This window comes from Pochonia chlamydosporia, chromosome 5 (assembly GCF_001653235.2).
Source record: "Pochonia chlamydosporia 170 chromosome 5, whole genome shotgun sequence".
Lineage (NCBI taxonomy): Eukaryota > Fungi > Ascomycota > Sordariomycetes > Hypocreales > Clavicipitaceae > Pochonia > Pochonia chlamydosporia.
In genome coordinates this window covers 2,199,942-2,225,102 of record NC_035794.1, presented here as the reverse complement: position 1 = coordinate 2,225,102, position 25,161 = coordinate 2,199,942, and the positions used below count along the sequence as shown (strand labels likewise).

The window sequence follows — 25,161 nt, the reverse complement described above, 5'->3', positions numbered from 1 at the left end:
TTGGTATCGTCGGTTTTTTGTTCCACCTGTGGCCAATCTAATTGCACAACCACGCCAGTTATCATCGGCAGTGGACCTTGGACGAAGCTCCGGGATCTCATGCCGAAGTAGTTGCCAAGGATCAGGTTGCAAGGTTGCAAGGGGTAGCATTCGACGCTAGATTCGGTGTGTTGGCGGATTCCGGGCTTTACTTTCAGCAGCCATTTTCTTTTTCTGAATCGACCATCTTGACTGAAGTACCAGATAATCCGTATTCTGCAGGTCATGAACGGGCTGGAACATTCTGGCGGACATCTTCCGGGTGATAGCAACCGACCGGTTCAACACACGGCAATAACATGCCTTCATTGAGTATGAAGTGCTGACATCTGCTCTGTGACCAGGTGTCTTCAAAATACGGGCGGAGGCATTGCCCATCGGCAATCCCAGAGACCCCAATTTATTATTCTCTTGGGTTACAGGGATGGCTTCGTTTGCAAGCTTCGGCCAGGTGAACAAGACTGGGAGCATCATTAAAAACGAGATACTAAAATTGGTAGATACGGAGGACAGGACACTGATACTTGTTTCTTGGCCAATATGGTGGGGATGTCGCCTTTGAAAGCTTCAATTCGTTCCGTTCGCCAAAGTGTTGGATCCTTGATAGACAAAGACTTGAATCTTGTCTCTACACTCGGAAAGTGGACATACAATGACCACGACCTCGGCACTAGCAGCCATCTTTCATTCATGATGAGTAAACGCTGTGGCGTGATGCTGACAGGTCTCACAAGGTGGGCTCGATGAGCGAACTGATCGGTGTAGCGGCTTGGCAGCTCTGAACATTCAAAATAATGGACAGAGTACTCCGTAGCACTCCACAGCTAGAGTAGGATGGCAGGTCGGCATCTACCATTTTCAATGAACTCCGCCGGAGACACTACTCGCAGGAATTGAGTCAATGCATGGAATATCACCATGCTGCACTTTGTCGACGTGGCCAGGTATACCACCACATACATGAGAAGGTAACTTGCTTCTGATCTAATCAGCTAAAACTCTTCAGACTGCATTTCGGATGCTCGTTTCTTGCCGCATTGTTGCGTTTCGCAGACACAGTGACTGCAGCGTTTAGAACGCAGGCCGTGATGATGCCCGGCTTGGCCCGTGCTGAGTGTGGGAGGTGGTAAAGGGTGAAACACGACAGAACAATGTGTCTCCAGTATTGCATGTGGCCAGCATTGGCTGAATCAATCAGACAATTGGGGGAATACGGAGGCGGCTGTGCAATTGGCCACCAGCGGCTGTTTGACTTTCCTTTGGTCGCGTCACCTTTGGACTCTTCGTATCACGATTGCGGGAGAAAATACGAGCCTTCGCCCCCTTCACAAAGAACAGCTACGACAGAGCGACCGGATTGCCCCAAGCCTGGTTTCCCATGGACAACGAAGGTTTACCGGTGCAGGCTCCAGTTTGGGAACCAATCCACACCACAAGCTTGACAATGATGTCACTAGGAACTTGCAAGAGACTACCAGATCTCTAGTGGGCAATTTATTGAGTCTGTTCCAATTGCAATTGCTCCCAAGAGCAGTTCATAGCCAACACCACTTGTCCGGCCAGGCGTGTAGCCCTGCAAATCAAATATCGGATGCCAGCACCGCCGGTCTGGGTCGTCAAGGCTTTCTAGACACATTCTTCGGATGTGTAAGAGGCGGTCATCAGGAAGGTCCAATAAGGGTCAGCCAAGGTTTCCAGCCCTCGCATTTTCCATGCGTAAAAGGAGCATCAACAGTATCAGCCCACTGCATCAAGATGGAGGAGCCCAAGGACCAGGGCGAGCTCTGTGTGTCCCATCCAACCTCTGAGGACGTGGCCCACTCACCAGTTGACTTGGCCCATCCGAACGGCGTCGACACCATTGGGTGGCGTCTTGGCTGGACGTTGCCCCTGTCGGTTGGAGTTGTGGATTCCGAAGAGACACTCTCAACAAGGGCATTCATTCACGAAAAGACCGGAACATTGGAGCTCAATGACTGTTGCAAGTGGGGGCAAAGAAGACTAGTCAACGAGCCGTGCCAATGCAATTCAGGTTTATTCCCTGCCTTGCGAAGCATCGATGCTGAGCCGCACCATGCCCGTATTGCATGGATCAGACCAGACCAGACCGGGAGCTGTTTTCCTGGTGAACCGCCGTCTGGTCGACCTGCATCGATGAAGAGAATCTGTCTTGGAAGTATCTGCACCATTTCGCTTCAGGCTGGTGGGTGTGTGCAGAGTGTGTCAGAGTTGGGCGCTGCCGGACCAAACCCATGGCAGAACCGCATTCGTAGACGACATTCAGCTCGGATGTTCCATTTTCACCTCACCGTCTAGGATTCCCTTTCATATTTCAACCTCGACTACTGGCTGACCTTTTTTTTTGGCAAAGCACTTTCTGCCAATAGTATTCTTGTTTTGGTTCTCTCAGGCCAGAAGTCCATTTAAGGTGGCTCGGTTCTGTGGATTTTTAGTCTTTCGCCCTATCCCGTAATAACAACACCATCAACCTCAACTGGCATACGCCCCCGTCTCGTTTTGTCGTGGCGGGAGTTGGCTTCGATACCGCGTCGCCATTTGATCGTCTCGTTCAATATTATCACGGCCACACTGCCCCCAGAGGCTGATATCGGTTCTGATTGTCTGTTCTCCACCAGAGGTTGCAACACACGTCGTACAACCCAACTCTATGCTGATCCGGCTCCACTGGATACTTTCTGCATAAAGTGCATGTAGGCCGTTCTTTCAACCTGTCAGATCCCCGTTTCTTCATTCTCACTCGCTGATCTTGAACCGTAGGAGGCTGGAACTAGAATCTATCACCACCCCAAGCTTGAGATTTTCTTCCCTGTATGGACACCCGGGAAAACAGACAGAACTCTATCGCTACCGGTTCTTGCTAAATCGCGCCTCGGGCTTGGCTGACGAAAAGGTGTCCCCGCTTGATGAGCAAGCTCAGATCGCATAATTGTCACATCACCTCAACACAAGATACTCGACGCCATAGAGCACCCTTTGCCCTAACTTGGTTATCTCTTCCTCACTGTTTAGGAGGTTGGTCACACTGCTTGCTTTCAACATATCTTGTCTTGTTTGCGTCCAAACGTCCGACTGGCCCGTTTCCGTGTACTGTGGCGAAAGAAGACCAGCCAGCTCCGCCATCTTTACCACTTTCAAAGTTTCTCTTCAACAGGCATAAGTCTTGAGCTCACACCTTTTTGTCTCCGGCCCCAAGGTGCAGCTTTACGATTTCACACCCCTTCAACTCTCCGCTTTATATTCCTTGGTCCCGGAAGGCAAGAGGGGTGAAGATACATCTGTGTACAGAGTACGTTGAGCGCCGTCTGCCCCAGCGGCCCAACCGCTCTAGCTCTACTTGACCCTCTTTGTCCTCTTTTTGCTTCCGGAGAAAGGAGTACGTTGCTTTTTTGACCTTTGCATCAGGTGCGGCAGCAGCTACATAACTCCCATTACTCCCAGCGCAACCTCTCACGATGCCTGCCGTCAACCTGAAAGACCATGGCGATGCCCAACTTGAGGCAGGACTACTGAGGACACAAGAAGAGGAGAAGATTCCATTCATCTCGCCTGGACTTGACCAGACTCGGACCGGACTAGCACCTTGCCAGCTGGAGACCTCCCCGGATTCTGGAAAGATGTCATCCCGGAAGCGACTGGTGATGATTCTGATGCTGAGTGTGGTTATTGGATTTGGATTAGCTTTGGCTAAGGACCCGTCCCTTCCTTCATCATGCCTAGGATGGGCTCGTGGAAACGATCATTTTCACACAAAAACCGCTCGTTCGTTTCTCGGAAAGCGTGCTGATGCTTCAGTAACCAATGCTACAACACCTGGGCAGACATCAGAGCAAGGCGGCTCTGGTGCCAGATCAGAACAATCGACTACCAACCCACCTGTGACCACGACGTCGCCCAAAGGTAAGCATTGCCCTTTCCATATATACGAAGCTCAAGGCTTGAGTCTGACATATGAACAATCCCAGATGAGACCACGACAAGCACCCCTCCTCCGTCAACTACTAGTCACACTTCAACATCAACCCCTACTAGTATTCAGGAAACGTCGACCAGCTCTCCATCACCGTCAACTCACACAACACCTGCAACCTCTACAACACCAAGCTCGACTCCCACAAGCACCTCGACCACCTCCCGCACTCCGGAATCCACTTCCTCTGGTACGTCGTCGACGAGACACGAGACTGTCTCCCAATCTTCTTCCTCCAGTGTTCCTCCAGTGTCCTCTTCCAGTACGTTGCCAAAAGATCATACCTCCTCTTTACCTCCCAAGTCTTCTTCTCCCTCTTCTTCTCTGCTAGAATCATCCAGTACCAGGGCTTCGGGCGTTTCTTCCAGTGGGTCATACAACCAGCGCCATCACTTCCTCTCCCATTGCGTCGATGACCTTCATGACCCATTGCTTCACTCCAAACCCAGCACATTGACTTTCTGGCGCTTGATTTGCTAAACATTCCATGACCACATTTTCTGATTTGCCTGTAACGTGCATGATTATTTACCCAGCAATGTGCATGCTTGATCCAGGGTCTAACTGTTGGTACCTCCAGCTCCATCTGAGACCTCCACGTCTTCCTTACCTCCTGGTGGGTGCCTACGTCCACAGCCCTCGTTATGCGTTTGCTTTTGGATTGCCAGTCTTTACCATTGCGTTTCCACTTTAGAATACCGGGATATTTCGTTTTCTTGTGCTGCGAAGAGTCTATAAAACAACTGCTGACACTGGCTTAGAAAAAACGACGGCTACTACGGCAGAAAGCACTACGTCCAAGATTCAGAAGACCATCACGACTGGCCGAATCGCAACGACCAGCCCTGTAGCTCAGACATTGACCACTACATTGCCCGATGGCGGCACTCTCACCATTACATCTACGTCGTGGGTCGCCATTGTGCCAACTGACAAGTCCAGCAGCAGCTCTGGGCCACAGCTTCAGAACGCGGCCTCTAAATCTCATGGCCATGTAATGCTCGCATTGACGCTTGGAGCACTTGCAGTCGGCATGGTATTTATCTAACCATGGGGTTCTAGTTTCTGATTTCTCATTTTCGTTGATTTTGATTTTAATTACTACGCATGGCTTGGCGATTTGCTTTCTTTTTGGATCACACTTATGATTTGACGACTCTCCTTAATTGTTCACTTGCACATCACGAATGGCAAAAATAGACTACAGGCACGCGGATGCCAATGTTTTACACATTTGCGAAAAGGCGGAGAGAAAAATGGATGAGATTGACAAGGGCTGGCAATGGCATGAGCAGATAGAATAGTGATTTGTTTGCCACAAGCGTGCAGATTGCTGCAAAAAATTTACAACTTTGGTGGCTTCAAAGCTTTTGCATGAAACCTTGCGGTACGGTGATTACCAAATGACTATGATTTTATTGAAGGGTATATAATCAGAACGCCACAACTCCGTACCCAATCGTCCAGTTCCCATTCAATGGCATGCCGTCTTAACCAGGCCCAATCTTGGGCATATCATGATGCTCACTCAATTTTGATAAGTAGGTGTTGAGTTCTTCAACCCGTTCCTTGTGCGTTTTGAGGAGTTCTGGTCGAGAGCTTGAGGATTCAGCCATTTTCTGCAACTATAAAGGAGATTAGCAGTCACATTTTCATGGTGAGAGGCGGTCGGGGATGGGCGCGTACCCTTTTCTTTCTTATCTCGTCGTACTTTCTCTCAGATTCGGTCTTCATTGCCACGGGTGTGTCATTGTCGCTATGGCTGTTTTGTTCCTCGGCATCATCTGTTGGCTTGGCTGTTGTGGGAGGCGAGTCTGTTTTCGTTACAGAGCCCTGACCAGTTGATATGTTCCTCTCTAAATCGGCCTTGTCCCGCTTCTTCTTCTTTTTCTGGACTTTGGCGCCTTTGAGTTTGAGGGCGCCGCCGCCAACAGCAGTGTAGTCACCAGACGGCATGCTGATGTCCTGCAATGTCACAATGTATGACTCTGAAACTCAACCGACAGTTGACGTCCAAGTTGAAGCGGCATTGCCTGCTTAGTCATCGAGCCAGGGCCAGACAGCTCATCGATCCCAGAAACCCATCCTTGCACAAACAGCCAATGACACGCAAGGCGACATTTCCAGTGCGGGTCAAAGGTATTGCATATCGCGTTGTGTGCTTAGGCATATTCAACTGTGTTAGTGTATACTTGGATATGCCCAGATACCTAGGTACCTTTGACCACAGACTGAGTGTCTGTCCAACTTCACCTTCCTCCATCCCTCAAGCCGCTACTAGCCTGTCTAGGGCCCGTTTGTCTCCTATTGAGAAAAATCGAAGCGCCTCCTGCTGCTTGGCTTGTTTGCTATTTTCAAGAGACACTTCCATCCGACAAACTGCCTTTTAGATTTAATTATTTTCAGACCAGTCATCCTCACAGCGACTTTACGAGGTGACCTTGCTTTACAGTTGCCCTTTCTGTATATCCCTGCAGCGTCACGAGCCCAAGAACTTGTTTTGTTGGCGGTCCACCATCACCGCCTCCCGCATTGTCAGCCGATCGAACTCTGGCTTTTGCTTGCGTTTACCGACATGAATTACTGTTGCTAGCCTGTCATCACCCTGCGCCGTACGATATTACATTATCTTAGCGACGAACAGACCTAAACGAAAGCCCGCCCTTTGGGCAGATCTGTACATCACTCAGGGAGCTCGCGATGGCCCCTTATGCGGTGCAATCGCAGTCGCGAGACTCCCTAGAGCTTGCGTCACTGGCGAGTTCGAGCATGATAGACGGCGGTGCTGCATCGGAAGTCTCTTCCAGACAAAGTATATCGTCATCGCGGAGGTTGTCACTAGTAGAAGAGGAAGACCCCTTAGACGCCGACAACCCGGCCGGAAGGTTAGGACGATCGTATTCGGTATCATCGACATTCGATTTCGCCGCGAACCTGTTCCCTTTAAGCTCAACTACAGGAGCAGGCGGATATGCGCCCATCGGTGCGCCGACTTCTGGCACACGGTCGGGTGGTGCTCTCGGCGGTGGATCATTGGAAAAGCACAAGACGTTGACATACCTGAACGGACTGTCGCTTATCATTGGCCTGATTATTGGATCCGGAATATTCTCATCACCGAGTCAAATCAGCTCCAAAGTTGGCTCACCGGGAGCAGCGATTGTGGTATGGGTTGTTGCTGGAATTCTCGCCTGGACGGGCGCCGCGTCGTATGCGGAACTGGGAGGCGCAATACCATTAAATGGCGGCGCGCAAGTGTATCTTGCCAAGACCTTTGGTGAGCTGGCTGGATTCTTGTTTACGTGGACGGCTGTTTTGGTGTTGAAGCCCGGAAGTGCTGCTATCATTGCTATCATCATGGGAGAGTATTTTGTTCGAGCCATCATTGGCGCCGAGGCAGAGCATGTTAATCCATGGGTGAACAAGTCTGTGGCGTTGCTGGGGATATTTACGGTTACATTTTTCAACTGCATTTCTACACGGATGGGCACGCGTATCAACGACGTGCTCATGTTTTTGAAGTTTGTGGCATTGCTATTTGTTACTGTTGTGGGCATAGTGGTAGCTGTGACGGGATATACCTTCAAGGGCGAGAAGGACGCTGCTTGGAAACCACATGATTGGTTCAACGACACCTCTTTGGACTTGTCAGACTGGGCTGTTGCGCTATACGGCGGCTTGTGGGCGTACGACGGCTGGGATAATGTGAGTGGCCTCCTTGTACACGTGAATTTTGTGAGTGAGCTCAACTTACTGACACATCGTAATGCAGACAAACTACGTTGTTGGCGAGTTTCGAAATCCTAGCAGAGATCTTCCAAGGGTCATTCACTCGGCCATGCCCCTCGTCATTGTGAGCTATGTGCTCGCCAATATCGCATACTTTCTCGTTCTACCCGTTGAGCAAGTCAATAGCTCGAATACCGTGGCCGTCATGTTTGGCTCCAAAGTGTTTGGCTCCGTTGGCGCTATTGTGATTGCGTTAATGGTTAGCGCGAGCTGTCTCGGCGCTCTCAACTCTTCAACCTTTACCGCAGGTCGCCTGGTTTACGTTGCTGGCAAGGAGGGCTATATCCCAGGAGTTTTTGGGAAAATCGGTGTTCACAATCAGGATCCCAGCCTCACCACGCAACGCACTCGGAACTGGCTCTCCAAAAGGATCCACGCCTTCTTTGGAGACGAAGAAATGGGCCTGTTCTTTACCCCCATCTACGCCTTAATTCTAAACGCCGTCATCACATGCGGATACTGCATCGTCGGCGAATTCCCCACGCTTGTCACGTTTTACGGCGTCGCTGGATACACATTCTATTTTTGCACTGTCCTCGGCCTAATCATCCTCCGCGTCAAAGAACCACAGCTCGAGCGGCCGTACAAGACGTGGATTACAACCCCCATAATATTCTGCTGTGTCAGTCTCTTCCTCCTGAGCAGGGCGGTCTTTGCACGCCCGATTCAAACCATCGCCGTAGTAGGCTTCGTCATAGCAGGCATCCCCGTATACTTTTGGCGTATCCGCGGTAGAGATAAGCCGAGGAAAGCAGGTGGCGACGAAGGGCATAGACCGTGGTGGCGTTTCTGGAAACATTGAAGAATTGGAAGCATTACGACGGCGCATCTCTTTTTTCTCTCCACATATATCTCCAGGTGCATCTGTGTTCGTGTTGGCAGCGTGGCATGTACCTGTTTTTCTTTTCAGGATTGGGGCGTCCGTGTTTGGGAAGACTAAGATGTATATATTTCCTATGATACTGGATATCCGTTCATGGCGTGATTGTGTCTCACTCCGCAGCGGGCACATTGTGTAATGATGCACATAATTCAGCAAAATTTGATAAAAATAAATGAAGCATCATGTAAACGCCCGCCTTGAGTGGGGCATTGCCAATTGCATATGCATGTTGGATGATCTTGTTGGTTGGATGATTGGCTGAGATGTTGGTGTTTGTTGAAAGGTGCATTGACGTGGGCGGCTAAAATGTGCCTGTGCCTGGGGCCTTCAAGGCTGCGATGTTGGGCGGAAAACCTCGTCGATTTTGGCACTGGGAGGTTTAAACATGCCGTTGCCGCTTGGGAGAGCTCCATGTCCCTCATGCTGTCTGTCTGGTCCTTCCTTCTTTCCCCTTTCGTGTTGATGGTTCTTGCCAGTTGCGTCAAGGCACCGCGACCTGCTCCTCACCACCCACCGGCTTGAGAACTCTCGCCAGCTTCGTCCTGTCTGACCATTACGCCTGTTGGCATGGTTGTAATCTCTCGTCGGTACATGTCAATTGATGTGATACTCTTTTGTATTTGATACCTTCAGCTATACGGAAAGACCTTGGACCAGGGAGCCGGGGATCAATCTTCAGCTCTCATGATAGATCGGTGAACTACGAACTGGCAGAGACACCGAATCTGTCGCTTAATATCGGCATCAAGAAGCTTGCGTATGCTGGGTATACTGCAGCATATTCTGCTATACTGAATATACTCAGAGATAGTCAAACATACTGGATATATGCAAATATACCCAGTATACTAGGATATACTCAAGCATACTCGAACATACTTAAACATACTCAAACATACTCAAACATACTTAAACATACTCAAACATACTCTAGTATATTATGCTATATTGTATATATTTGAACATACAGCAACATATCATGAATCGCGCAGGTATGCTCTCCCTGAACATCACGACAGCATCCTCACTTACTGATGAGTCTGCAGAAAAAGGGACGATCCTGAATTCCCTGATACTTCTCGTTTGCATTTTTGCTGGCAAAGCAGCAGCAGCAGAAGATGACCTAACCGACTTTACGAATAACCTGGCACAGGATTTGGGACCCCTATTGGCCCTCTTTGGTGAAGCTGTCACAAAGCAGTACCTAAGCGAGAGCACCACGTTCCTCGACTACTTCACCTTTGCTATGGGTCCATTGGGAATAATCACGGCGGTGGTCTCAGTAATTCGAGTCTGTGGTCATCCCTCTCTCCGTGCCTTTATCGGGCGTTCGCAGGAAGGGGAAGCGGCAGTTGAAGCAGAGCTGTGTGCATCAACAAGTCGGGATGTCTGTGAGCTATTTCATAAGGGAGGCATTGCCCGTGTTTTAGGTAGATCTCCTGATCTTCTGGAGCTGGTCTGCATATCGGAGAAATCTGACGCAGCTTCAAGGAAGAGATTGGAGATTTTCCAGAATCACATTATTAATGCCGACGAGACCTTGGACTGGAAGAGGAGCCGGGGATCAATCTTCAGCCCTGATGATAACTCGGGGCACTATGAACTGGCAGAGACGCCGAATCTGTCACTCAATATCGGTATCAAGAAGGCACCGCTCTGGGTTACTAGCCTGGTCGCCTTGACGGGCCTTGTATTACAGTCTGGGATCATCATTCTGGCCGGATTCGGGGCTTGGAAACTGGGTTGGAGTAAGAACAAGACCGACAGCGAAACCTCCAAGGACTACGCACCAAGAATGTTCATAGCAGGGAGTATTCTTTTGTGTTTGGGGATGTGGGGATGTGCCGCTCTCATCGGTCAAGCAACACAGGAGGTGAAGTTCAAGCGCAACAAGCAGGGCTCCGGCCGAAAATCTCGCCTAATATGGCTCCAACCCGGGCCACAACTTGTTGGCGAGCAGAGCTTCGATCCTAGCTCTTACTTCGAGAGCAAGAAACAGCCGATCGAATACTGGGTCTCCTCTCGGAAACGAAAGGGCTCAGAAAGGTCATTTGAAGGTCTGACTTATTTGGCGGTGCTAGCCTCCATCGTCGGATATGTCCTTCAGTTCATCGGTTTACGAGGGATGAAGGCATGGCTGTCACTTGCACAGTTGGGTGTCACACTATTTATGAGCATGTTGAGGGGAGCTCTCCGGGTCCAGCGGCTTCAAAACCAGGACAACAGGCTTGCCAAATTTCCAGACCTCGTGGCGGGACACGAGCTTGATTGGTTGGCCTACGAACTGGCTTTTGATGACTCCCCGATGCAATCCGTCGGGCAACCGCAGAAAGGAGCCAATTGGCACGTTGTGAGTGGTAAGATGCCACATGAAGACGAACGAATGTCTGTGTCAAATGAGAGCTCGTTCGCGACGAGCGATCGCTACATGTCAAGTCGAACCACCTCGTCTGATAAGCAAGCATTGCAGGAATTTATCACGTCTCCGGGGTGTAAGGATCTGTATGTCAACTTGTTCAGCCTTCGCGTTCAGCTAGCGGAGTTGACGGGAAACCGTTGGCAAAGACACCTATCAGAAGTATCATGTTACGATAAGCCATGGAAAAGTGAAACGGTTGCTGTTCGCAAGTCTGCACTTAAACTTGCCGAAGCTTTCGGCGAGGTAGCAACGGCTCTTTTGACCGGAGAGAGCCGGAAACAAAGAGGTGATCTTGTCATTCCCGTGGGAGCCGTTGGCCACACGGGGTTAAACGACTCGTTGGCGAGTATCTCACCACAAGTTGTTGGTGTACAAATGAAGGCACCCGATCTCTCCCAACCGCTTTGGAAAGTCAACCCAGCTCAACTAGAAGCTGTTCTTGGCCTTTGGGTATGGTCACTGGTATCGACTCAAGATATTGCAGGACAAGATGGAATTGCAAGAAACGCTGCCAAATCAAAAGGCAGCATGAATGTCTCACATCAAATTCTGGCTGCTGGTTTTGACAACGAATACTGGCAAAGAGATGTCGATATTGGAGTCGAGTTGAACTTCTGGTTCGGTCCCGATACACACCACTTGTCAAGGGAGACACTCCGTTTAAGTAGAGACATGCGGTGTGACAACTTCAACACTTTGAGTCGTCCATTGACTGGCGCGGGAGGATGGGAAAAGCTACCAGAATCGACAGATCCCACTGGCGCTTTACTGTCGTGGAGCAAATCCCCAATTTTCCATCTACGACTGTTTGGATGGAATATTGTCTGCGAGACATTGGGAATCAAAGGCACGGATCACATTTGGAGGTCCGACCTTGTAAAGAACGACAGACATGTAGACATTGAGGTCCAATACATGCGGTCTCAGCGCAGCATAATTGATCTTTGCACCCAGCAGCTTTTCATAACTCTTGTCAAGAATCTTATAGACCTAGCCGCGATAAATATTCCGGAGTCGGTAGTTTCGGAGAGAGAGGGCTTTATCCAGTTAGGGAATCCGCTGGTCACAAGTTTCGAAAAGGCATTTGTCGACGCCGAGATTGGGTCCCGAGCGGATGCGGTCACGACCATCATCTCACAGCTGAGAAGGCATCTCCTCCCAGATGATGAGAGCATGATGGCAAGTCTCATTCGGTCTGCGATTTCCTTCAGGCAAAAGGGAGAGTGGCACCGGGCTGCAGTACTACTGAAATGGGGTTGCCAGCATATATCTCCTGAACGATTGAATGGCCATAAGACAGACAATGTCCTGCAATGGCAGTTATTTGAGAAGATATTGCAGGCAGCGACCGAATTTTATCGTTGCTCAGCCACAATTAAGGACGACAAACTGGGAATTTCTTATGCAAAAAGGGGTCTGGAAGAAATGAAGGAGTGGTTCCGGCGCCTTTCAACGACATCTTCTGTTACAGACGACATCGACAAATGCAGGGGAAGCATTGCCACAATGCTCGCTTGTTATAGCGAAGTATTCGAACGCTTGGAAGCAGAACCTGTCACCACGCATAAAGTACATAGGACACACCCCTTTGTCCAAGCCATTGATGATGTAAATAGAGCCGATGCCCTTTATCACTTATGTTTTCTGAAAACTAGTGACTTTGGATCTCACAGCCTCAAACCCGCCCTGCCACTTGCTATCCGAAACCAATGGACCGAAATTGTGGACGCTCTTTTCGAGATGAACGTCCACCCGGACAGTGACGACAAATCTGGAAGAACCGGTGCATCATATTGCGCCGAACTGGGCTACATTCACTTGCTTCAGGATCTAGTGAGCCACGGTGCATTCTTAGATCAATCCGATAACATGTCTCGTACACCAATGCACTGGGCGGCACTGAGCGGCCAAGACAAAATCGTCAATATGCTTCTAGAGAAGGGAAGTGTGGATTTGTCCCGCCCGGATAAAAAGGGAATAATTCCTTTTTGGCATGCCATTTATGCAAACCATCCGGGGATTGTACAAGCTATCCTAGATCGAGGCTTTGCTGTAGATACGCTGAGTGAGCAGCAAGATTGCAGTCCTGTGTCCTGGGCTGCGAGATATGGGCATGCTGAGATTGTGCAACTGTTGGTTGACAGAGGCGCTGAACTTAACCAGCTTGAGACAATATATCATCTATCGCCTCTTCATTTCGCATGTGATGGCGCCCATGAGGACGTCGTGCGCATTTTGCTCGAAGCCAAGGCTGATGTCAATTTTGTCGACGGAGGCAAGCGTAATGCGTTGCATCGTGCTGCAATGGCCGGCAATAGGGAGATTGTGCAGCTTCTTCTGAACCTGGAAGTAGATGTAAACATAGAAGACGATTCTGGGCGGACGCCATTGCACTACGCCGCCGACTATGGCCATGACGGACTTCTCAATGTTCTCGTTGGACGAGGTGCCAAAATCGAGGCACAAGATAGCTTTGGCCGCACGCCGCTTCTTCTGGCGGCGCAGAACCAGCACAATGCTACCACATATCCTTTCGTCATGAAACTGCTCGATATCGGTGCCACCGTTGACGCCGAAGACCAGAGCGAAGCTACTGCTCTGTATCGTGCCGCGGAAAACCGGCAATACGACCTAATTGAACCTCTTGTTCGCTGCGGCGCCGATCCAAACCATGAAACCAAATACGGAAACACGCCTCTAGATCGCGCCGCAGGTCGAAACTACTCTCTTATGGTCCAAAAATTGGTGGAAAATGGGGCAGATATAAACTGGCAGAGTAGAGAAGGCCACACGGCGCTGACTGAAGCAGCAGCAAATGGTTGCATGAAATCAGTACAGACTCTCCTTGAACTCGGAGCCACATACATTGAGGATTTTGAGGGAAATACTCCAAGTATGGTGGCCAAGAAGAATGGGTTTCACGATATTGAGAGGTTCTTGAACTCGCATGCACAGAGCACGCAATCATAGGTGCGACGTCGTGATTTTGATGTTCCAAATTTCGGCACGTTGTTCTACACTGCAATACTATTATATACTATTATATACATAAATACGTTAGAATATAGTTTAAATATACCTGCCTACTACCTAGGTATGTAACACTCTAGTAGGCTTAGCACCCTTCACACTCATTGCACTGGCTATACTTGGCACGCCCAGATGAGATCATTTGATATGTCACTCGCCGGTGCAGGGACAATTGGGTGGTTACATTGGGAGACAATACAATTCAATTGTCTTATGTATTACGTACACGCACTCCTCTTGGTTCATCATTAGTCATGATTATGAGTAAAATTGCTCACTGCCTCATACCCAGCTCCTTTACTTTCGTTCACCGTAAGCCTTGGTGGCATAGTCACCCTTGTGAACGATCAAGTCCTCTGGACGGTAATCGTGTCTGCCACTCAGGTAGCTATCGAGAATAGCCTTAGTGCCATCGGCATAACGCTTCTGGGCATCAAGAGATGTTCCCGACATGTGAGGAACCATGGCGTTGCCACCTCCAAATGGGTTCTTGGCGGTTCGCAATGGATGGTCTCGCTCAGCTGGCTGAGGAAACCAGACGTCACCACCGTATCCGGCGAGGTGACCAGACTTAAGGGCCGCGGCAACATCCTCCTTAACAACGATGGCACCGCGGGCAGTGTTGATGAGATACGAGCCTGGGATGTAATTAGTATTGTATCGCTCTTGGAGCCTGTGGGTCGGTATATCTTACCCTTCTTCATCTTGGAGATGAGCTTTGCGTTGAACATTCCCTTTGTATTCTCATGCAAGGGGCAGTTGATTGTGACAATGTCGCACTGCTCTAGCATCTCCTCGAGATCCTCGACACGCTCACAGCCAATCTCTTGTTCCTTCTCCTTGCTAAGAGGCTGGTAGTCAAAGTACAGAAGCTTCTTGCAGTCGAAAGCTTTGAGGCGACGCAAGACACGCTCACCAATACGACCAACAGCGACGGTACCGACAACCTTGTCCTCAAGATCATATTCTTGCTTGGCGACAGCGGCGACATCCCAGTCACCTCGTTCAACCTGTTCGTGAGCAGGGACAAAGTTTCGGATCAAGACAAGGATAGTCATGACGACGTGTTCAGCAACGGAGACGACATTGCTGCCAGTGACCTCGGCGACAGTGAGACCGCCATTGGTCTTGTTAGCAGCATTGAGGTCGACGTGGTCAGAGCCAATGCCAGCAGTGATGCAGAGCTTCAGGTTCTTGGCCTTGGCGAGTCGCTCAGCGGTCAAGTAACCAGGGTGGAAGCTGTACCACAGTTAGAGTGCTGATGGACTTGCATGAGTAGATAATCGAGGCAACTTACGGAGTGGTAATGATGACCTCAGCATCGACGAGCTCCTGGTCAAACTTGGAGTTTGCACCCTCCTTGTCTGACGTGGTGACGAGGGTGTGACCCTGGTCCTCGAGCCATTTTCTAATACCCAGCTCATTCTCAGTCGTACCAAGCAGTCCGGGAACCTAGATTTTCAGAGAACAACGAGGCAGTTGTTAGCATTCCACTAGCCGAGACACTTTGGGGGGCAAAAGACCAGGTCAAACAAAAAAAAAAGAAAAAAAAAACGGGTAATGATGCAGCATCCCCAGGTCCGGCTTCCCCGCAATACTAGGCCACAAGACTAGGCCGCATTACGTACGGAGCGTCTGCCCCCGCATTTGGGGCTGACCGGGGCTAAAGACGGAAGAAGCTGTGGAAACACGGGACAAAACAGGTTGACGAGACCAGGGTGGTTGAGCAGGTTGAACAGTTTGAACAGACCAATTGACCCCGTCAACCTGTCTCAATTGCAGTGTCTCATTTTGGGTCGCACGAAATAACACAAGACATGAATCACAAAGAGTCCAAACTTACATCCTTAGCGTGCTGGCCGCCGTCGTAGAGAACGAGAAGAACTTTGACCTTTTCACGGGCGGTTGTCAGCGCACGCATCGATGACGGCAGGAAGCGTGGCTTCTGAGAGGAAAGAGGTGAAGAAGTAGATGGCTTGTTGGCGAAACCGGCAGCTCGAAGCGAACAAGGACGAGCTGAGGCTGCTGAACAAGTTGAAAAGAGGGCAGCTCGGGAAGCTAAGGGGAGAGAACGGGACAAGGGGCGAAAAGATACCATTTTGATGTGTGTCGCGTAAAAGATGCCTTTGTGGTGGTGGTTTGAGCCGTTCGGTGCCGATTGTCTCTCAAGTTCCGTCCGAAGATCCTAGAGAGCAATTGGATTTGAGAGGAGAAAGGAGGAGGTGGGTGGTGGTGAGAGAAGCGAAAAGCTACGTTGTTATAGATGATGTGTGGCAGGCTGCGGAGAGCTCGAGCAGTACTCTGTACGTAAGTATATATTAAACGGGAAGCTCCTCGTTCGTGTTTTAAGCTCGGACTAGATGCGGTCCTAGGCTTGAATTCGTAGCTGGACTGGTCGGAGCAGTAGAATTTGTGTGTCATCAATGTCCCCCCAAGATGCCGAGATGGCGAGCGGCTGGGTCTGTATTTATGTTAGGAAGCTGGATGATGCCTCATACAGATCGTCGCCCCCATCACCATCCTCACCCATGGTTCCATCCAATCCAATATCTAACCCCTCTTCGGGCTTGCGTCTCGGCATTACCTTTTGCTTGGTCGTACGTACGACGGACGAGACAAACAGTGCCATTTCTCCTCACAACTGATACCCCATCTGTCCGGTGATGTGTTTACTCCACAAACATCTGGACATGTCTCGCTGACAGTTCGGCATCTTGAGAGGGCCGTCGATCAAGAATGATGTCTCCATTGGTAGCAGGAAGCTCAAGTGGGGGGAGGGCATCAACCTTGGGCGGACACGCGTGAGAAGTGGCAGCAAAGCTCGAGCAGCCCAGCGGCCAGCTTGTCTGTTGCTGCCCGTCGTCCCATCGAAACTCCGGATGCCCATAATGAAGGACCTTGACCTTGGTGGGAGCTAATTCGGCATTCGGGGTTGTGAGTGTATGTGGGAATCATGCTGATTCGAGAATGGTCCGCAAATGCCACACACATTGACACATTGATGGGGTCGGGCTCAAGGTGAAGATGAGGAGAAGAGCTCGAGTGCTGGACCAGACTGGAACTGACTGGCCACTGAGCGTCCGCGAATGGGGAGGGAAGTGGGACTGTCACAGGGAGCATTGGTTCCCATGTAAATCCAGGAAGGAAGGACCATGAAGCGGGGTCAACAAAGACCAGAAATGGGAATGTGGCGTTCTGAGTGTCGTCTTGAATGTTTGGAAACCTAGCCAGGTTTGCCAGGTTAATCTGGAGCCTTTCTCAACCTTCTACTCAACTTACTTGTACAGCAGTTCGAACGAGACCAAGATGCTTTGAGCTTTCAATTTCCCGTCCAGTTGGACCATGCCTCGGGGCCACAGCAATGGCGCGGGCAACCCGGTTAGCGCGCCCCCAGCTCTACGTCGACGCAGTCTGTTGTCCCTTTGCATTTGGTGCTGGCACTGTTGGGTATTTGTTGGCGTCAACCCCACGCCAGTCAAGACAACGCAACGCAAGACAACGCAACGCAGCGCAAGCGCTATCTGGCTGTGACCCTTGATGGATTGCTGTCGTCCCTGGACTATTTGCCAATTTGGCTAAACAGAGAGGCAGTCTGATTCGCTGCCCTGGAGACACGTCAAGGCGCACGGCACAGAGTACCCTGCATGCAGAGTTGTCACAGCCTTGAGCCAGGGTGTTGTTGACTCCTGAAGACCCGATACCGCGAGTGTGGTCCCCTTGGTTGGCCACGTTCTCTCGTGCCGTGTGAAAAGCTTCCCCGGGCCTCAGCCTCGTGCGTGGCTTGGTCCTTGGGCCATATCATGATGCCATGAAGCCAAAGCTGAAGCCTTGTCGTGCAGACGGCTCCACATCCGCCCGCTTCCGAGGCTTGATAGCACCGTTGCCACTGCGGAATACATATGCATGTCGGTGGATTCATAACGCGAATTTTGAAGGTTGTTCCTGTTCCGTGGCCAAAACGACATCCGAGTTTTGTCCTTTGTCGGAATAATGTCGACCGGAGGAAGTGGCCCAGATGGAAACCCTATGCTGGAGCCTATAACCGCTGTTCAGCAGTCAGAAGTGCATTACTGGGCACGGCATCAGCATCAATATCAGCATCGATCTTTCTTCCGCGCAGCAAAAACTACATCATTAAAGGGTATCCTCACCTTGCCCAGAAGACGCTACGGGCATCCGTTGCCCATCATCCGTCACGCATCACCCGTCACCTGTCATCACCCTGCGAGACACCCTCGGCTTTTGACGTGCAGACGGTTGTGTGCCTCAACGGGCTTTCCCATCCTTGCACCACCCAACCCTACTTGCTGTCGATCCGATCGATGCCTCCTGTCCCGGTGATTTCTTTTTGTGATTTATGATTTTTTCCATTGAGCAGAGCATCATCTGTCCTTCAAACCTGGTACCCTGGCTGGCATCCACCCCACGTGGCACTTGGACTCGAGGGCATCGCGAACCAGGACTTGCACTCAGCGTCCTGCGTTTCGGATGTTTATGCCCAGACTGTACCAAAGCCTTGGGTCAGATGGTGACAGGCTATAATGCTATAGCCAGGATCTCCGATCAGAGCTGAGAAATATTCCGGTAATCGAGAGAAAGTTGCATGAAAGATCCTACCATGTCCTTTTCCAACCAATTGGCCGGGGGAGGAGTGGCATTGGGCTTCAAGTGGTGTTCATTTGCCACTATCAAAAACGGAAGTGACCGACTTGCATAAAAAAATGTGCCTCAACATATTCTTTTCTTTTTTGCAGAGGATTGTTGCGAGACATTTCCCTTATGTTATTCCACCAGGAGACCAGCTAAAAAGTCAGCTCGTTTATCGACCATGGCTCAATATCAGCTGCTTTTGTGCTTGTTTCCCCAATTACCTTGTTTCCCCCTCCTTTGTCTCTGTTGGCGTGGGTGCCTTCTCGCCGCCACCACGCCGCTTAACTTTGGAACTGCATTAGTCCGCCCCCCTCCATGTCATAAAGTTGTCAGTCTAGCCCCTCCATCACTTGATGGCATATCTGTGTTTGACAAAACTTCTCATTGGTTGCTAGGCCTGATCCAGAATCTCCCGCAGACCCAAGTTTTGGCTTGCATCGAACAGGATATGCAGCTTTGGTGAGACGATTTACGGGCGTAATAACAGCATTGTTACTGGTATGTGACGGGCCACGCCTCATGAACTGCCGTGGCGCAGTCAATGGTTTTGATTTATCTAACGTTGGTTTTTATGAGCTGAACGACGGCTGGGACAGGGTTTGCATGAACGGCACTGGGTTTGTGCGTGCAATGGATTACGCACAAATATGTATGGCACCAATATACATTTATGAAACCAGTATTCTTGCAAGGGTCTGGTACCACCGCCCTGGGAAGCAAACCGTCAACGGGAGCCAGACGGAGACGGGTGAAGGACGGACGGACGGACGGACGGTGCGGATATCGCCCATCCCCATGGTCATGGCCATGGCCACCGGCATCACCATCAGGATACACAATGCCTATCTATTCCACACCCCGATTCTGGCCAATTGCAATTTTTGCTACCCCGTACTAGAGACAAAGAGCTCAAATCCTTGTCTTTGCACGTCTTCTGCCAACGAAGCCACGATGGCAGGGGGGATCAAAGCCGTTGTTCCCTAAATGGTTGAGATGTGGCTGGCTGCTTGCACACCATTATCCAAACTAAAGGGTTTTCTCTCTCCTTTGACTTACAAGGGACAACTTGTTGTTGGCTGCCATCGCATAAAGCGGGGCTTTAAGAGGAGGGGGGTTTTAGTCGAGAGTTAGGTCTATGGATGAAGGAAAAAATTGTGCAATCCAATCCGATCCAATCCAGAGACGGGTGCCGGCGTGGATTTGGAGACACGTCGTGCCAATGTTCTGGGGGTCCTGCGGGAATAGAGAGAACTACAACGGTTATTTATGGAGATGGAGGTCCGTGTTCCCCGGGAGGGCGGACTTTGTTGTTGTTGAGACTCTTCTTCATCATTTGCTATATATTTGAGCCATTATATATATATACTTATATACACACATCCACGAGCGTGAGGATACACGGATCGTGCCAACCAACTTTGGTAACGAGGGGACTATAATCTTTTCTTTTTTTCTTTCCTTTTTCCTCTTTTGCTTCTTTGGAAGCTTCATCTAGTATCATTATCAAGCATTGCCGAAGGTGTTTCATTTTAGCCATGGAGACTATTTGCACTGAGCATCAACCTCACCACTTTGTCATGGGTGCCGCAGTCGAATTCCCCTTCTGGGAACAGCCAGAGCCCTGGGAGGGTTATCTCGAGTCATGCAACCCGGAATTTCAAAACCCTTTTGAAGATCACTCTCCAGGATCGTCCTTTGACGGGAACATGAACTGGATTGATGGCTGTGAGCACTTATACTACGCCCACAGTCCCATCTCGCCCATGGCTGTGCCCAGTGCCGCCGGCCATCCACCCGAAGCCATCAACTCTATACCAAGCGAGGCTCCTCGGGCTCAAGCACAGGAAGCTCGCATTTCAAACTCGAATCACAATACAAACCAGCAAAAACGAAAACGGAGACAGCCACAGAGCATTACAAAATCAACTAATAGCGTCGACTCAAAACCAAAGCGGCCGTGCCGCTCGCGTTCAACATCTTTCTCCCCCGTCAATGTGGATGTCCTGTCCAACAAGGATGACAATGATAACGATAGAGAAGATGTCTATCTAGAGCGGAGCCGTATTGCATCCAACAAGTTTCGAGAGCGTAAGCGCAACGAGATTGCGCAGCTTGAGTCAGAGGAATACACGATAGAAGATGCGAACCGGCAGCTACGAGGTATGCTGGACGCGCTAACGAGCGAGATTTTGTCCCTCAAAATGCAGTTACTCCAGCATACAAACTGCAATTGCGAACTTATACAGGCCTACATTAGCAAGGAAGCACATCATTTCGTCAAGAGTCTACAGGGCGTCGCCAAGGGTTAGGAGGCGTTTTGTCTTTTCTTTTCTTTTCTTTTTCCCTTTGCATCACAAATAACCTTTCTTTTAATTTTCCTTAATGGGTTGTTGTGCTTTCCTTCGTTGCAGCGAAATATACAAGTATCCAGCTGGGCGGCTTTCCCTTGACGTTTTTGAAAAAAAAGTGTAGTATTTGATGTATCTTATTGACGATATAAAATGAAAAATTATGGCTATCACAAAAAGAGGTCACAAAGAAGAATGAGAAAACAAAATCAAAAGCAAAAACAAAAAGAGAGTTAGCCTCACGGCGAAAGCATGGATCAGCAGAAATCGAGGCCGATGGAGAGAATGGTTTCCAGGGCTGCGTTTTGAGACCAGGATTTTCAGAGTTGGCAAGCGAGTGGCCTGTTTTTGGGGGTTTCTGCTACCGTTGCATCTCATATTATCATGGTACAATTAATAAAAATTAATTTAATATTTTGAGCATACTATTCTACTTGGTCAATATTAGTCCTATCAAGCTCCCGCTTCCATCCGTTTCTCTCCCTCTCCGTCTCTCCCACGATCTCTGCCACCACCCCTTCCCCCTTCCACCGGGGAAAACTTGAAAAAGGGGGCTAGAAATGCACTCCTGCAGATAACTTCTACCATGTGATTCATGCGGGCGAATCCAAACGCAGATAACAGTGGTATTACATGGGGATAAAATGCCCGCCAGCAGCAGATACCTTGCTCCCTTGGCGTGCTGGCTGGCTAACATGCGTAACATATATACCTGGGTCCTCGCAGGTCAGCGACTTACAAGGCCATGGTATTCCTTTCAGCCCCCGCCTCCTTGTTCTCATGGCGTGGCGACGGGGGGGAGCGTCTCATGCTTCTGCTCCTTGGACACAGGAGCCTGCAGAGTCCCATCGCTCGCCTCACTGGGGGTGCTTCGGTGGCCAACCTTTTGCTGTTGGGTAGCAGCGGGAGGCGGAGGCGGCGGGATTGCCTTCTCTAGATCATCGGCATCTTGGCCGGGGTTGGCACTCTGATACTCGAGCCACTTGAGGATCCAATAGACGGCAAAGGCGAGGAGTGAGCCCATAAGTGGGCCGATCCAGTAGATGTAGTGATAGCCAACAAAGCCCTGGATACAGGCTGGACCAAAGGACCGCGCAGGGTTGATGGACGTGCCGGTGTAGTTGGTGCCGACGATGTGGGCGATGAAGACGGCAATGCCAATGCCGATGGGGGCGAGGTAGGTAGCCTTGTGCTTTTCCACGGCCAGGAAGTAGACAGTCAATACGAGCTGGGCAGTGAGGAACATCTCCAAAAAGACGCCCTGGACCTTGGAGGTGCCATTGCCGAGGGAGTTGGCCACGGTAAGGGGACCTGGGAGAAGGCCGTCAATGACACCGGCGGCAGCAATGGCAGCAACGAGTTGAGTTGGGATGATGATGATGCCTCTGAGTGGCTTGACGGCGCCGACCAGCATTAACCCGAGAGTGACCTATCAATGATGAGTATCAAGTACATCCCTGGTCAAAAAACAAGGACGTTGGGGGCGTGTGTGTGGTGTGTATTGGGGATTGCATTGAGGGGATGGGGATGAACAAATGGACCATGACCGCCGAATCGAACGGAATCAAATTGACTTGACTTGACTTGACTTACAGCAGGATTGAACATGCCACCGGTGACACGGTAAAAGACCCAGACATTGACAGCAATGGCAGTGCCGAAAGAGCATGCAATGTAAAGCAGACTAGCAGGGGCCAGAGGAGCGCCGGGGATATTGGGCTGATTGTTGTTGATGGCCGTTTGAGCTCCGGCAAACGAGAGCATAAGGAACATGAAGGTGCCACAAAACTCTCCAAACACCACCACCAAGATGTTACGAATCGAATCCCCCAGCATGTGCTTGCGCTGCCCGGGTTGCCGGGCACTGTTGCCTCGAACATTGAAAATCTTGCGTACTTTGTCGGTGAACGTCATGGCTGGCAGACGAACGGGGGGTGTGGCAGGATGAAAATTGGTGTGTTTTCCTTGATTTTGGTTTCTGCTTCTCCTATTGTTTTGGCCGGTGAGATGGAACGCTTTTCTCGGCGCCTTGGGATTCCAGTGGTAATGACCGATGAACTACAAACGAAATTGGTCAAAACGTCCAAAGGGGGAACAAGTGTAGCTCCAAATATGGCCTCGAAATATGACCCGTCTGGGTATTTATGTTTTCTACAGAGGCTCCCTAATGTCATCGGTAAAGTAAAAGTGAAGAGGGTGGGCATTGCTCCCCTTTCCCGTTGCACCAAAGAGAAGAAAGAGAGCTACGGATTCAGAAAGGGCTATGAAAATCTCCGCACGAGTAAGATGTTGCTCCGTGTTCAGCAGGATATGTGTTTTTCTTTTTTGCTCTCTCCGTGTGTCTGTCTATATCTCACTCTCCCTCGTCTTGAGCTACTACATCTAACGTGGGTCAACCCAAAACTCTCATCGAGGCAAGGCCGCCTGAGGAGGGTCGTTGGCTTAGTCCGATGGATGAAAAAGAGGCTTTTTTTTCGGAGTCAAGCCAATGATGGGGTCATTTTTGGAGAGCGGAGTAAGGCAAACTGGCATGCCCTCACATGCAAGCGGTTCTTGAGATGGGCAGGACGGCGTTTCGTATTTTATAACTGCAGCTGCCGTGCAACTTCGTGAAGACACTGCCCTGCCCAAAGTCAATTGCATTGAGAAGGAGATATGCTTTTTTCTCGAAAAGTGCATCAAGTTATCCCAATTACGCCCTGAAGAGAAAACATTGATTTTGTCTCGTACCCAAAACGACTGGTATACAAGGAAAACAAAGTTCAATATGTGCCGCTGTCTGTCCGCTTTGTGCCAGGGTCCCTCCCATCCAAGACCGGTGGCCGGATAGTTCGGACAAAAAGTCACTTCATGTGAGCTCAGCTCATAGCTTAAGCTATTGAGCTGTTCCCCATCTCAGCTAGCTATTGGGTAGGAGGAAGAGCTCCCAAGGGCGAGTTTTTTTGGTGGCAGTAAACTTTTTTGTCTTGGCCATTAGTGGCTTTCTCGGGAGGGCCAAGATGGCGTTGTATAGGTTGAGGATTTGGTAATTGTCGACAGCCAAAGCCAAAGCCAAAGCCATTGCTTCATGCATCTGGATGCTTCCGGCCGCAAAAAGGCTCCAACTCATCCCTTGGGCCCGTTTGGCCCCGCACAAAGTCCCCTTATGCAAGAAACACTTGCAGGACAAAGGCAGCTCGTGGGTGCCATGCTCTGCTGAAAGGTGAAAAGCCGTTGTGGGAAACACAAACGGGCCTCGACCGTTGAAGACATTTCGTAACCAATAGACGAGATAGCTTCGGACTTGGCTCTGGGCCAGCTGGGCTGAACCATTTCGTACCATAGCCCGTACCCAAGCTCGTAAAGCTCCATGAATGCAGTTTTACGTTTTTCAACCAATGAAAAACTTTAGCACTACGATTTAGAGTTTTGGAGAAAACCGGCGCAGATGCTGAGGTTGTCTTACTCCACTTGAGTCGATATGCGGCTTGTTAAGCTTTCTTAGACTTACCTGTTTCGGAGTTAAGCAATCAACTTCATGGTGTCAGACTCAAGGACCCTGCATTCCAGCTGGATCTACTTTGGCTTGGCCCCGTCCGGACAATAAGGAAAGCTTACCGTCGTTGCCATGAGACTAAAATACTGATGTGGGCTTGGCGAGTGAACTGGACTGAACGGACGCGACAGCTCAACAAGGCTTTTGCAGATCAAGTTCGCTTACAACAAATAATCTCATGTACAGTAGCGACCAACTTTGTGTGAGCCAAATTCGTCACCACTTTTGAGGCGACATCACAAGACCATTCCACTCCCTTTCCCCGCCTTTGGGAAGTGTAAGAATTTCCAAAAAGAGTCTGCACATTCATAACGTTATGCCGCCGGCAATGTCCAACAAATTGCATTGTTCTTCTCCAATGTAAGGCTAGTAATGTGTCGTGTCATTCTCGTTTGGACCCGACTCGCACGAGATGCAAGCTTCAAGCCACAAACAAACCGTCGCGGCGATGAAACCCAACAGGAATGTAGGGCCGCTTTG

The 25,161-nt window shown here is 50.0% G+C and overlaps 12 protein-coding genes across 12 annotated transcripts; 8 read left to right on the top strand and 4 right to left on the bottom strand.

The window, feature by feature from the left end:
* Nucleotides 1–579: 579 nt before the first annotated feature.
* Nucleotides 580–786, top strand: VFPPC_16250 (hypothetical protein; the record flags this gene model as incomplete). Its single annotated transcript, XM_018294003.1, has 1 exon — nt 580–786. One exon carries the CDS (start codon nt 580–582, stop codon nt 784–786), a length of 207 nt encoding a protein of 68 aa, XP_018142060.1.
* A 404-nt stretch (nt 787–1,190) lies between these two features.
* VFPPC_17949 (hypothetical protein) lies at nt 1,191–2,355 on the top strand (the record flags this gene model as incomplete). The annotated part of the gene is made up of 2 exons (XM_022429617.1): nt 1,191–1,444; nt 1,497–2,355. The coding sequence occupies 2 exons, from the start codon at nt 1,191–1,193 to the stop codon at nt 2,353–2,355; spliced, it is 1,113 nt and encodes a 370-aa protein (XP_022285329.1).
* Nucleotides 2,356–3,512: 1,157 nt separating this feature from the next.
* Nucleotides 3,513–5,075, top strand: VFPPC_05978 (hypothetical protein; the record flags this gene model as incomplete). The annotated part of the gene is made up of 3 exons (XM_018285089.1): nt 3,513–3,957; nt 4,023–4,217; nt 4,789–5,075. 3 exons carry the CDS (start codon nt 3,513–3,515, stop codon nt 5,073–5,075), a joined length of 927 nt encoding a protein of 308 aa, XP_018142059.1.
* A 442-nt stretch (nt 5,076–5,517) lies between these two features.
* On the bottom strand, nt 5,518–5,983 carry VFPPC_05977 (hypothetical protein; the record flags this gene model as incomplete). The annotated part of the gene is made up of 2 exons (XM_018285088.1): nt 5,518–5,652; nt 5,714–5,983. 2 exons carry the CDS (start codon nt 5,981–5,983, stop codon nt 5,518–5,520), a joined length of 405 nt encoding a protein of 134 aa, XP_018142058.1.
* Nucleotides 5,984–6,727: 744 nt separating this feature from the next.
* Nucleotides 6,728–8,618, top strand: VFPPC_05976 (amino acid transporter; the record flags this gene model as incomplete). The annotated part of the gene is made up of 2 exons (XM_018285087.1): nt 6,728–7,732; nt 7,800–8,618. The coding sequence occupies 2 exons, from the start codon at nt 6,728–6,730 to the stop codon at nt 8,616–8,618; spliced, it is 1,824 nt and encodes a 607-aa protein (XP_018142057.1).
* Nucleotides 8,619–9,678: 1,060 nt separating this feature from the next.
* On the top strand, nt 9,679–14,088 carry VFPPC_05975 (ankyrin repeat-containing domain-containing protein; the record flags this gene model as incomplete). Its single annotated transcript, XM_018285086.1, has 1 exon — nt 9,679–14,088. One exon carries the CDS (start codon nt 9,679–9,681, stop codon nt 14,086–14,088), a length of 4,410 nt encoding a protein of 1,469 aa, XP_018142056.1.
* Nucleotides 14,089–14,445: 357 nt separating this feature from the next.
* Nucleotides 14,446–16,069, bottom strand: VFPPC_05974 (formate dehydrogenase; the record flags this gene model as incomplete). Its single annotated transcript, XM_018285085.1, has 4 exons — nt 14,446–14,786; nt 14,843–15,387; nt 15,446–15,600; nt 15,992–16,069. The coding sequence occupies 4 exons, from the start codon at nt 16,067–16,069 to the stop codon at nt 14,446–14,448; spliced, it is 1,119 nt and encodes a 372-aa protein (XP_018142055.1).
* Nucleotides 16,070–16,206: 137 nt separating this feature from the next.
* On the bottom strand, nt 16,207–16,569 carry VFPPC_17950 (hypothetical protein; the record flags this gene model as incomplete). The annotated part of the gene is made up of 1 exon (XM_022429618.1): nt 16,207–16,569. One exon carries the CDS (start codon nt 16,567–16,569, stop codon nt 16,207–16,209), a length of 363 nt encoding a protein of 120 aa, XP_022285328.1.
* A 790-nt stretch (nt 16,570–17,359) lies between these two features.
* Nucleotides 17,360–17,686, top strand: VFPPC_16249 (hypothetical protein; the record flags this gene model as incomplete). Its single annotated transcript, XM_018294002.1, has 1 exon — nt 17,360–17,686. The coding sequence occupies one exon, from the start codon at nt 17,360–17,362 to the stop codon at nt 17,684–17,686; it is 327 nt and encodes a 108-aa protein (XP_018142054.1).
* Nucleotides 17,687–20,333: 2,647 nt separating this feature from the next.
* Nucleotides 20,334–21,107, top strand: VFPPC_16248 (transcription factor atf21; the record flags this gene model as incomplete). Its single annotated transcript, XM_018294001.1, has 1 exon — nt 20,334–21,107. One exon carries the CDS (start codon nt 20,334–20,336, stop codon nt 21,105–21,107), a length of 774 nt encoding a protein of 257 aa, XP_018142053.1.
* Nucleotides 21,108–21,924: 817 nt separating this feature from the next.
* Nucleotides 21,925–23,060, bottom strand: VFPPC_05973 (aquaporin; the record flags this gene model as incomplete). Its single annotated transcript, XM_018285084.1, has 2 exons — nt 21,925–22,575; nt 22,740–23,060. 2 exons carry the CDS (start codon nt 23,058–23,060, stop codon nt 21,925–21,927), a joined length of 972 nt encoding a protein of 323 aa, XP_018142052.1.
* Nucleotides 23,061–23,153: 93 nt separating this feature from the next.
* VFPPC_17951 (hypothetical protein) lies at nt 23,154–23,759 on the top strand (the record flags this gene model as incomplete). Its single annotated transcript, XM_022429619.1, has 1 exon — nt 23,154–23,759. One exon carries the CDS (start codon nt 23,154–23,156, stop codon nt 23,757–23,759), a length of 606 nt encoding a protein of 201 aa, XP_022285327.1.
* Nucleotides 23,760–25,161: the final 1,402 nt, after the last annotated feature.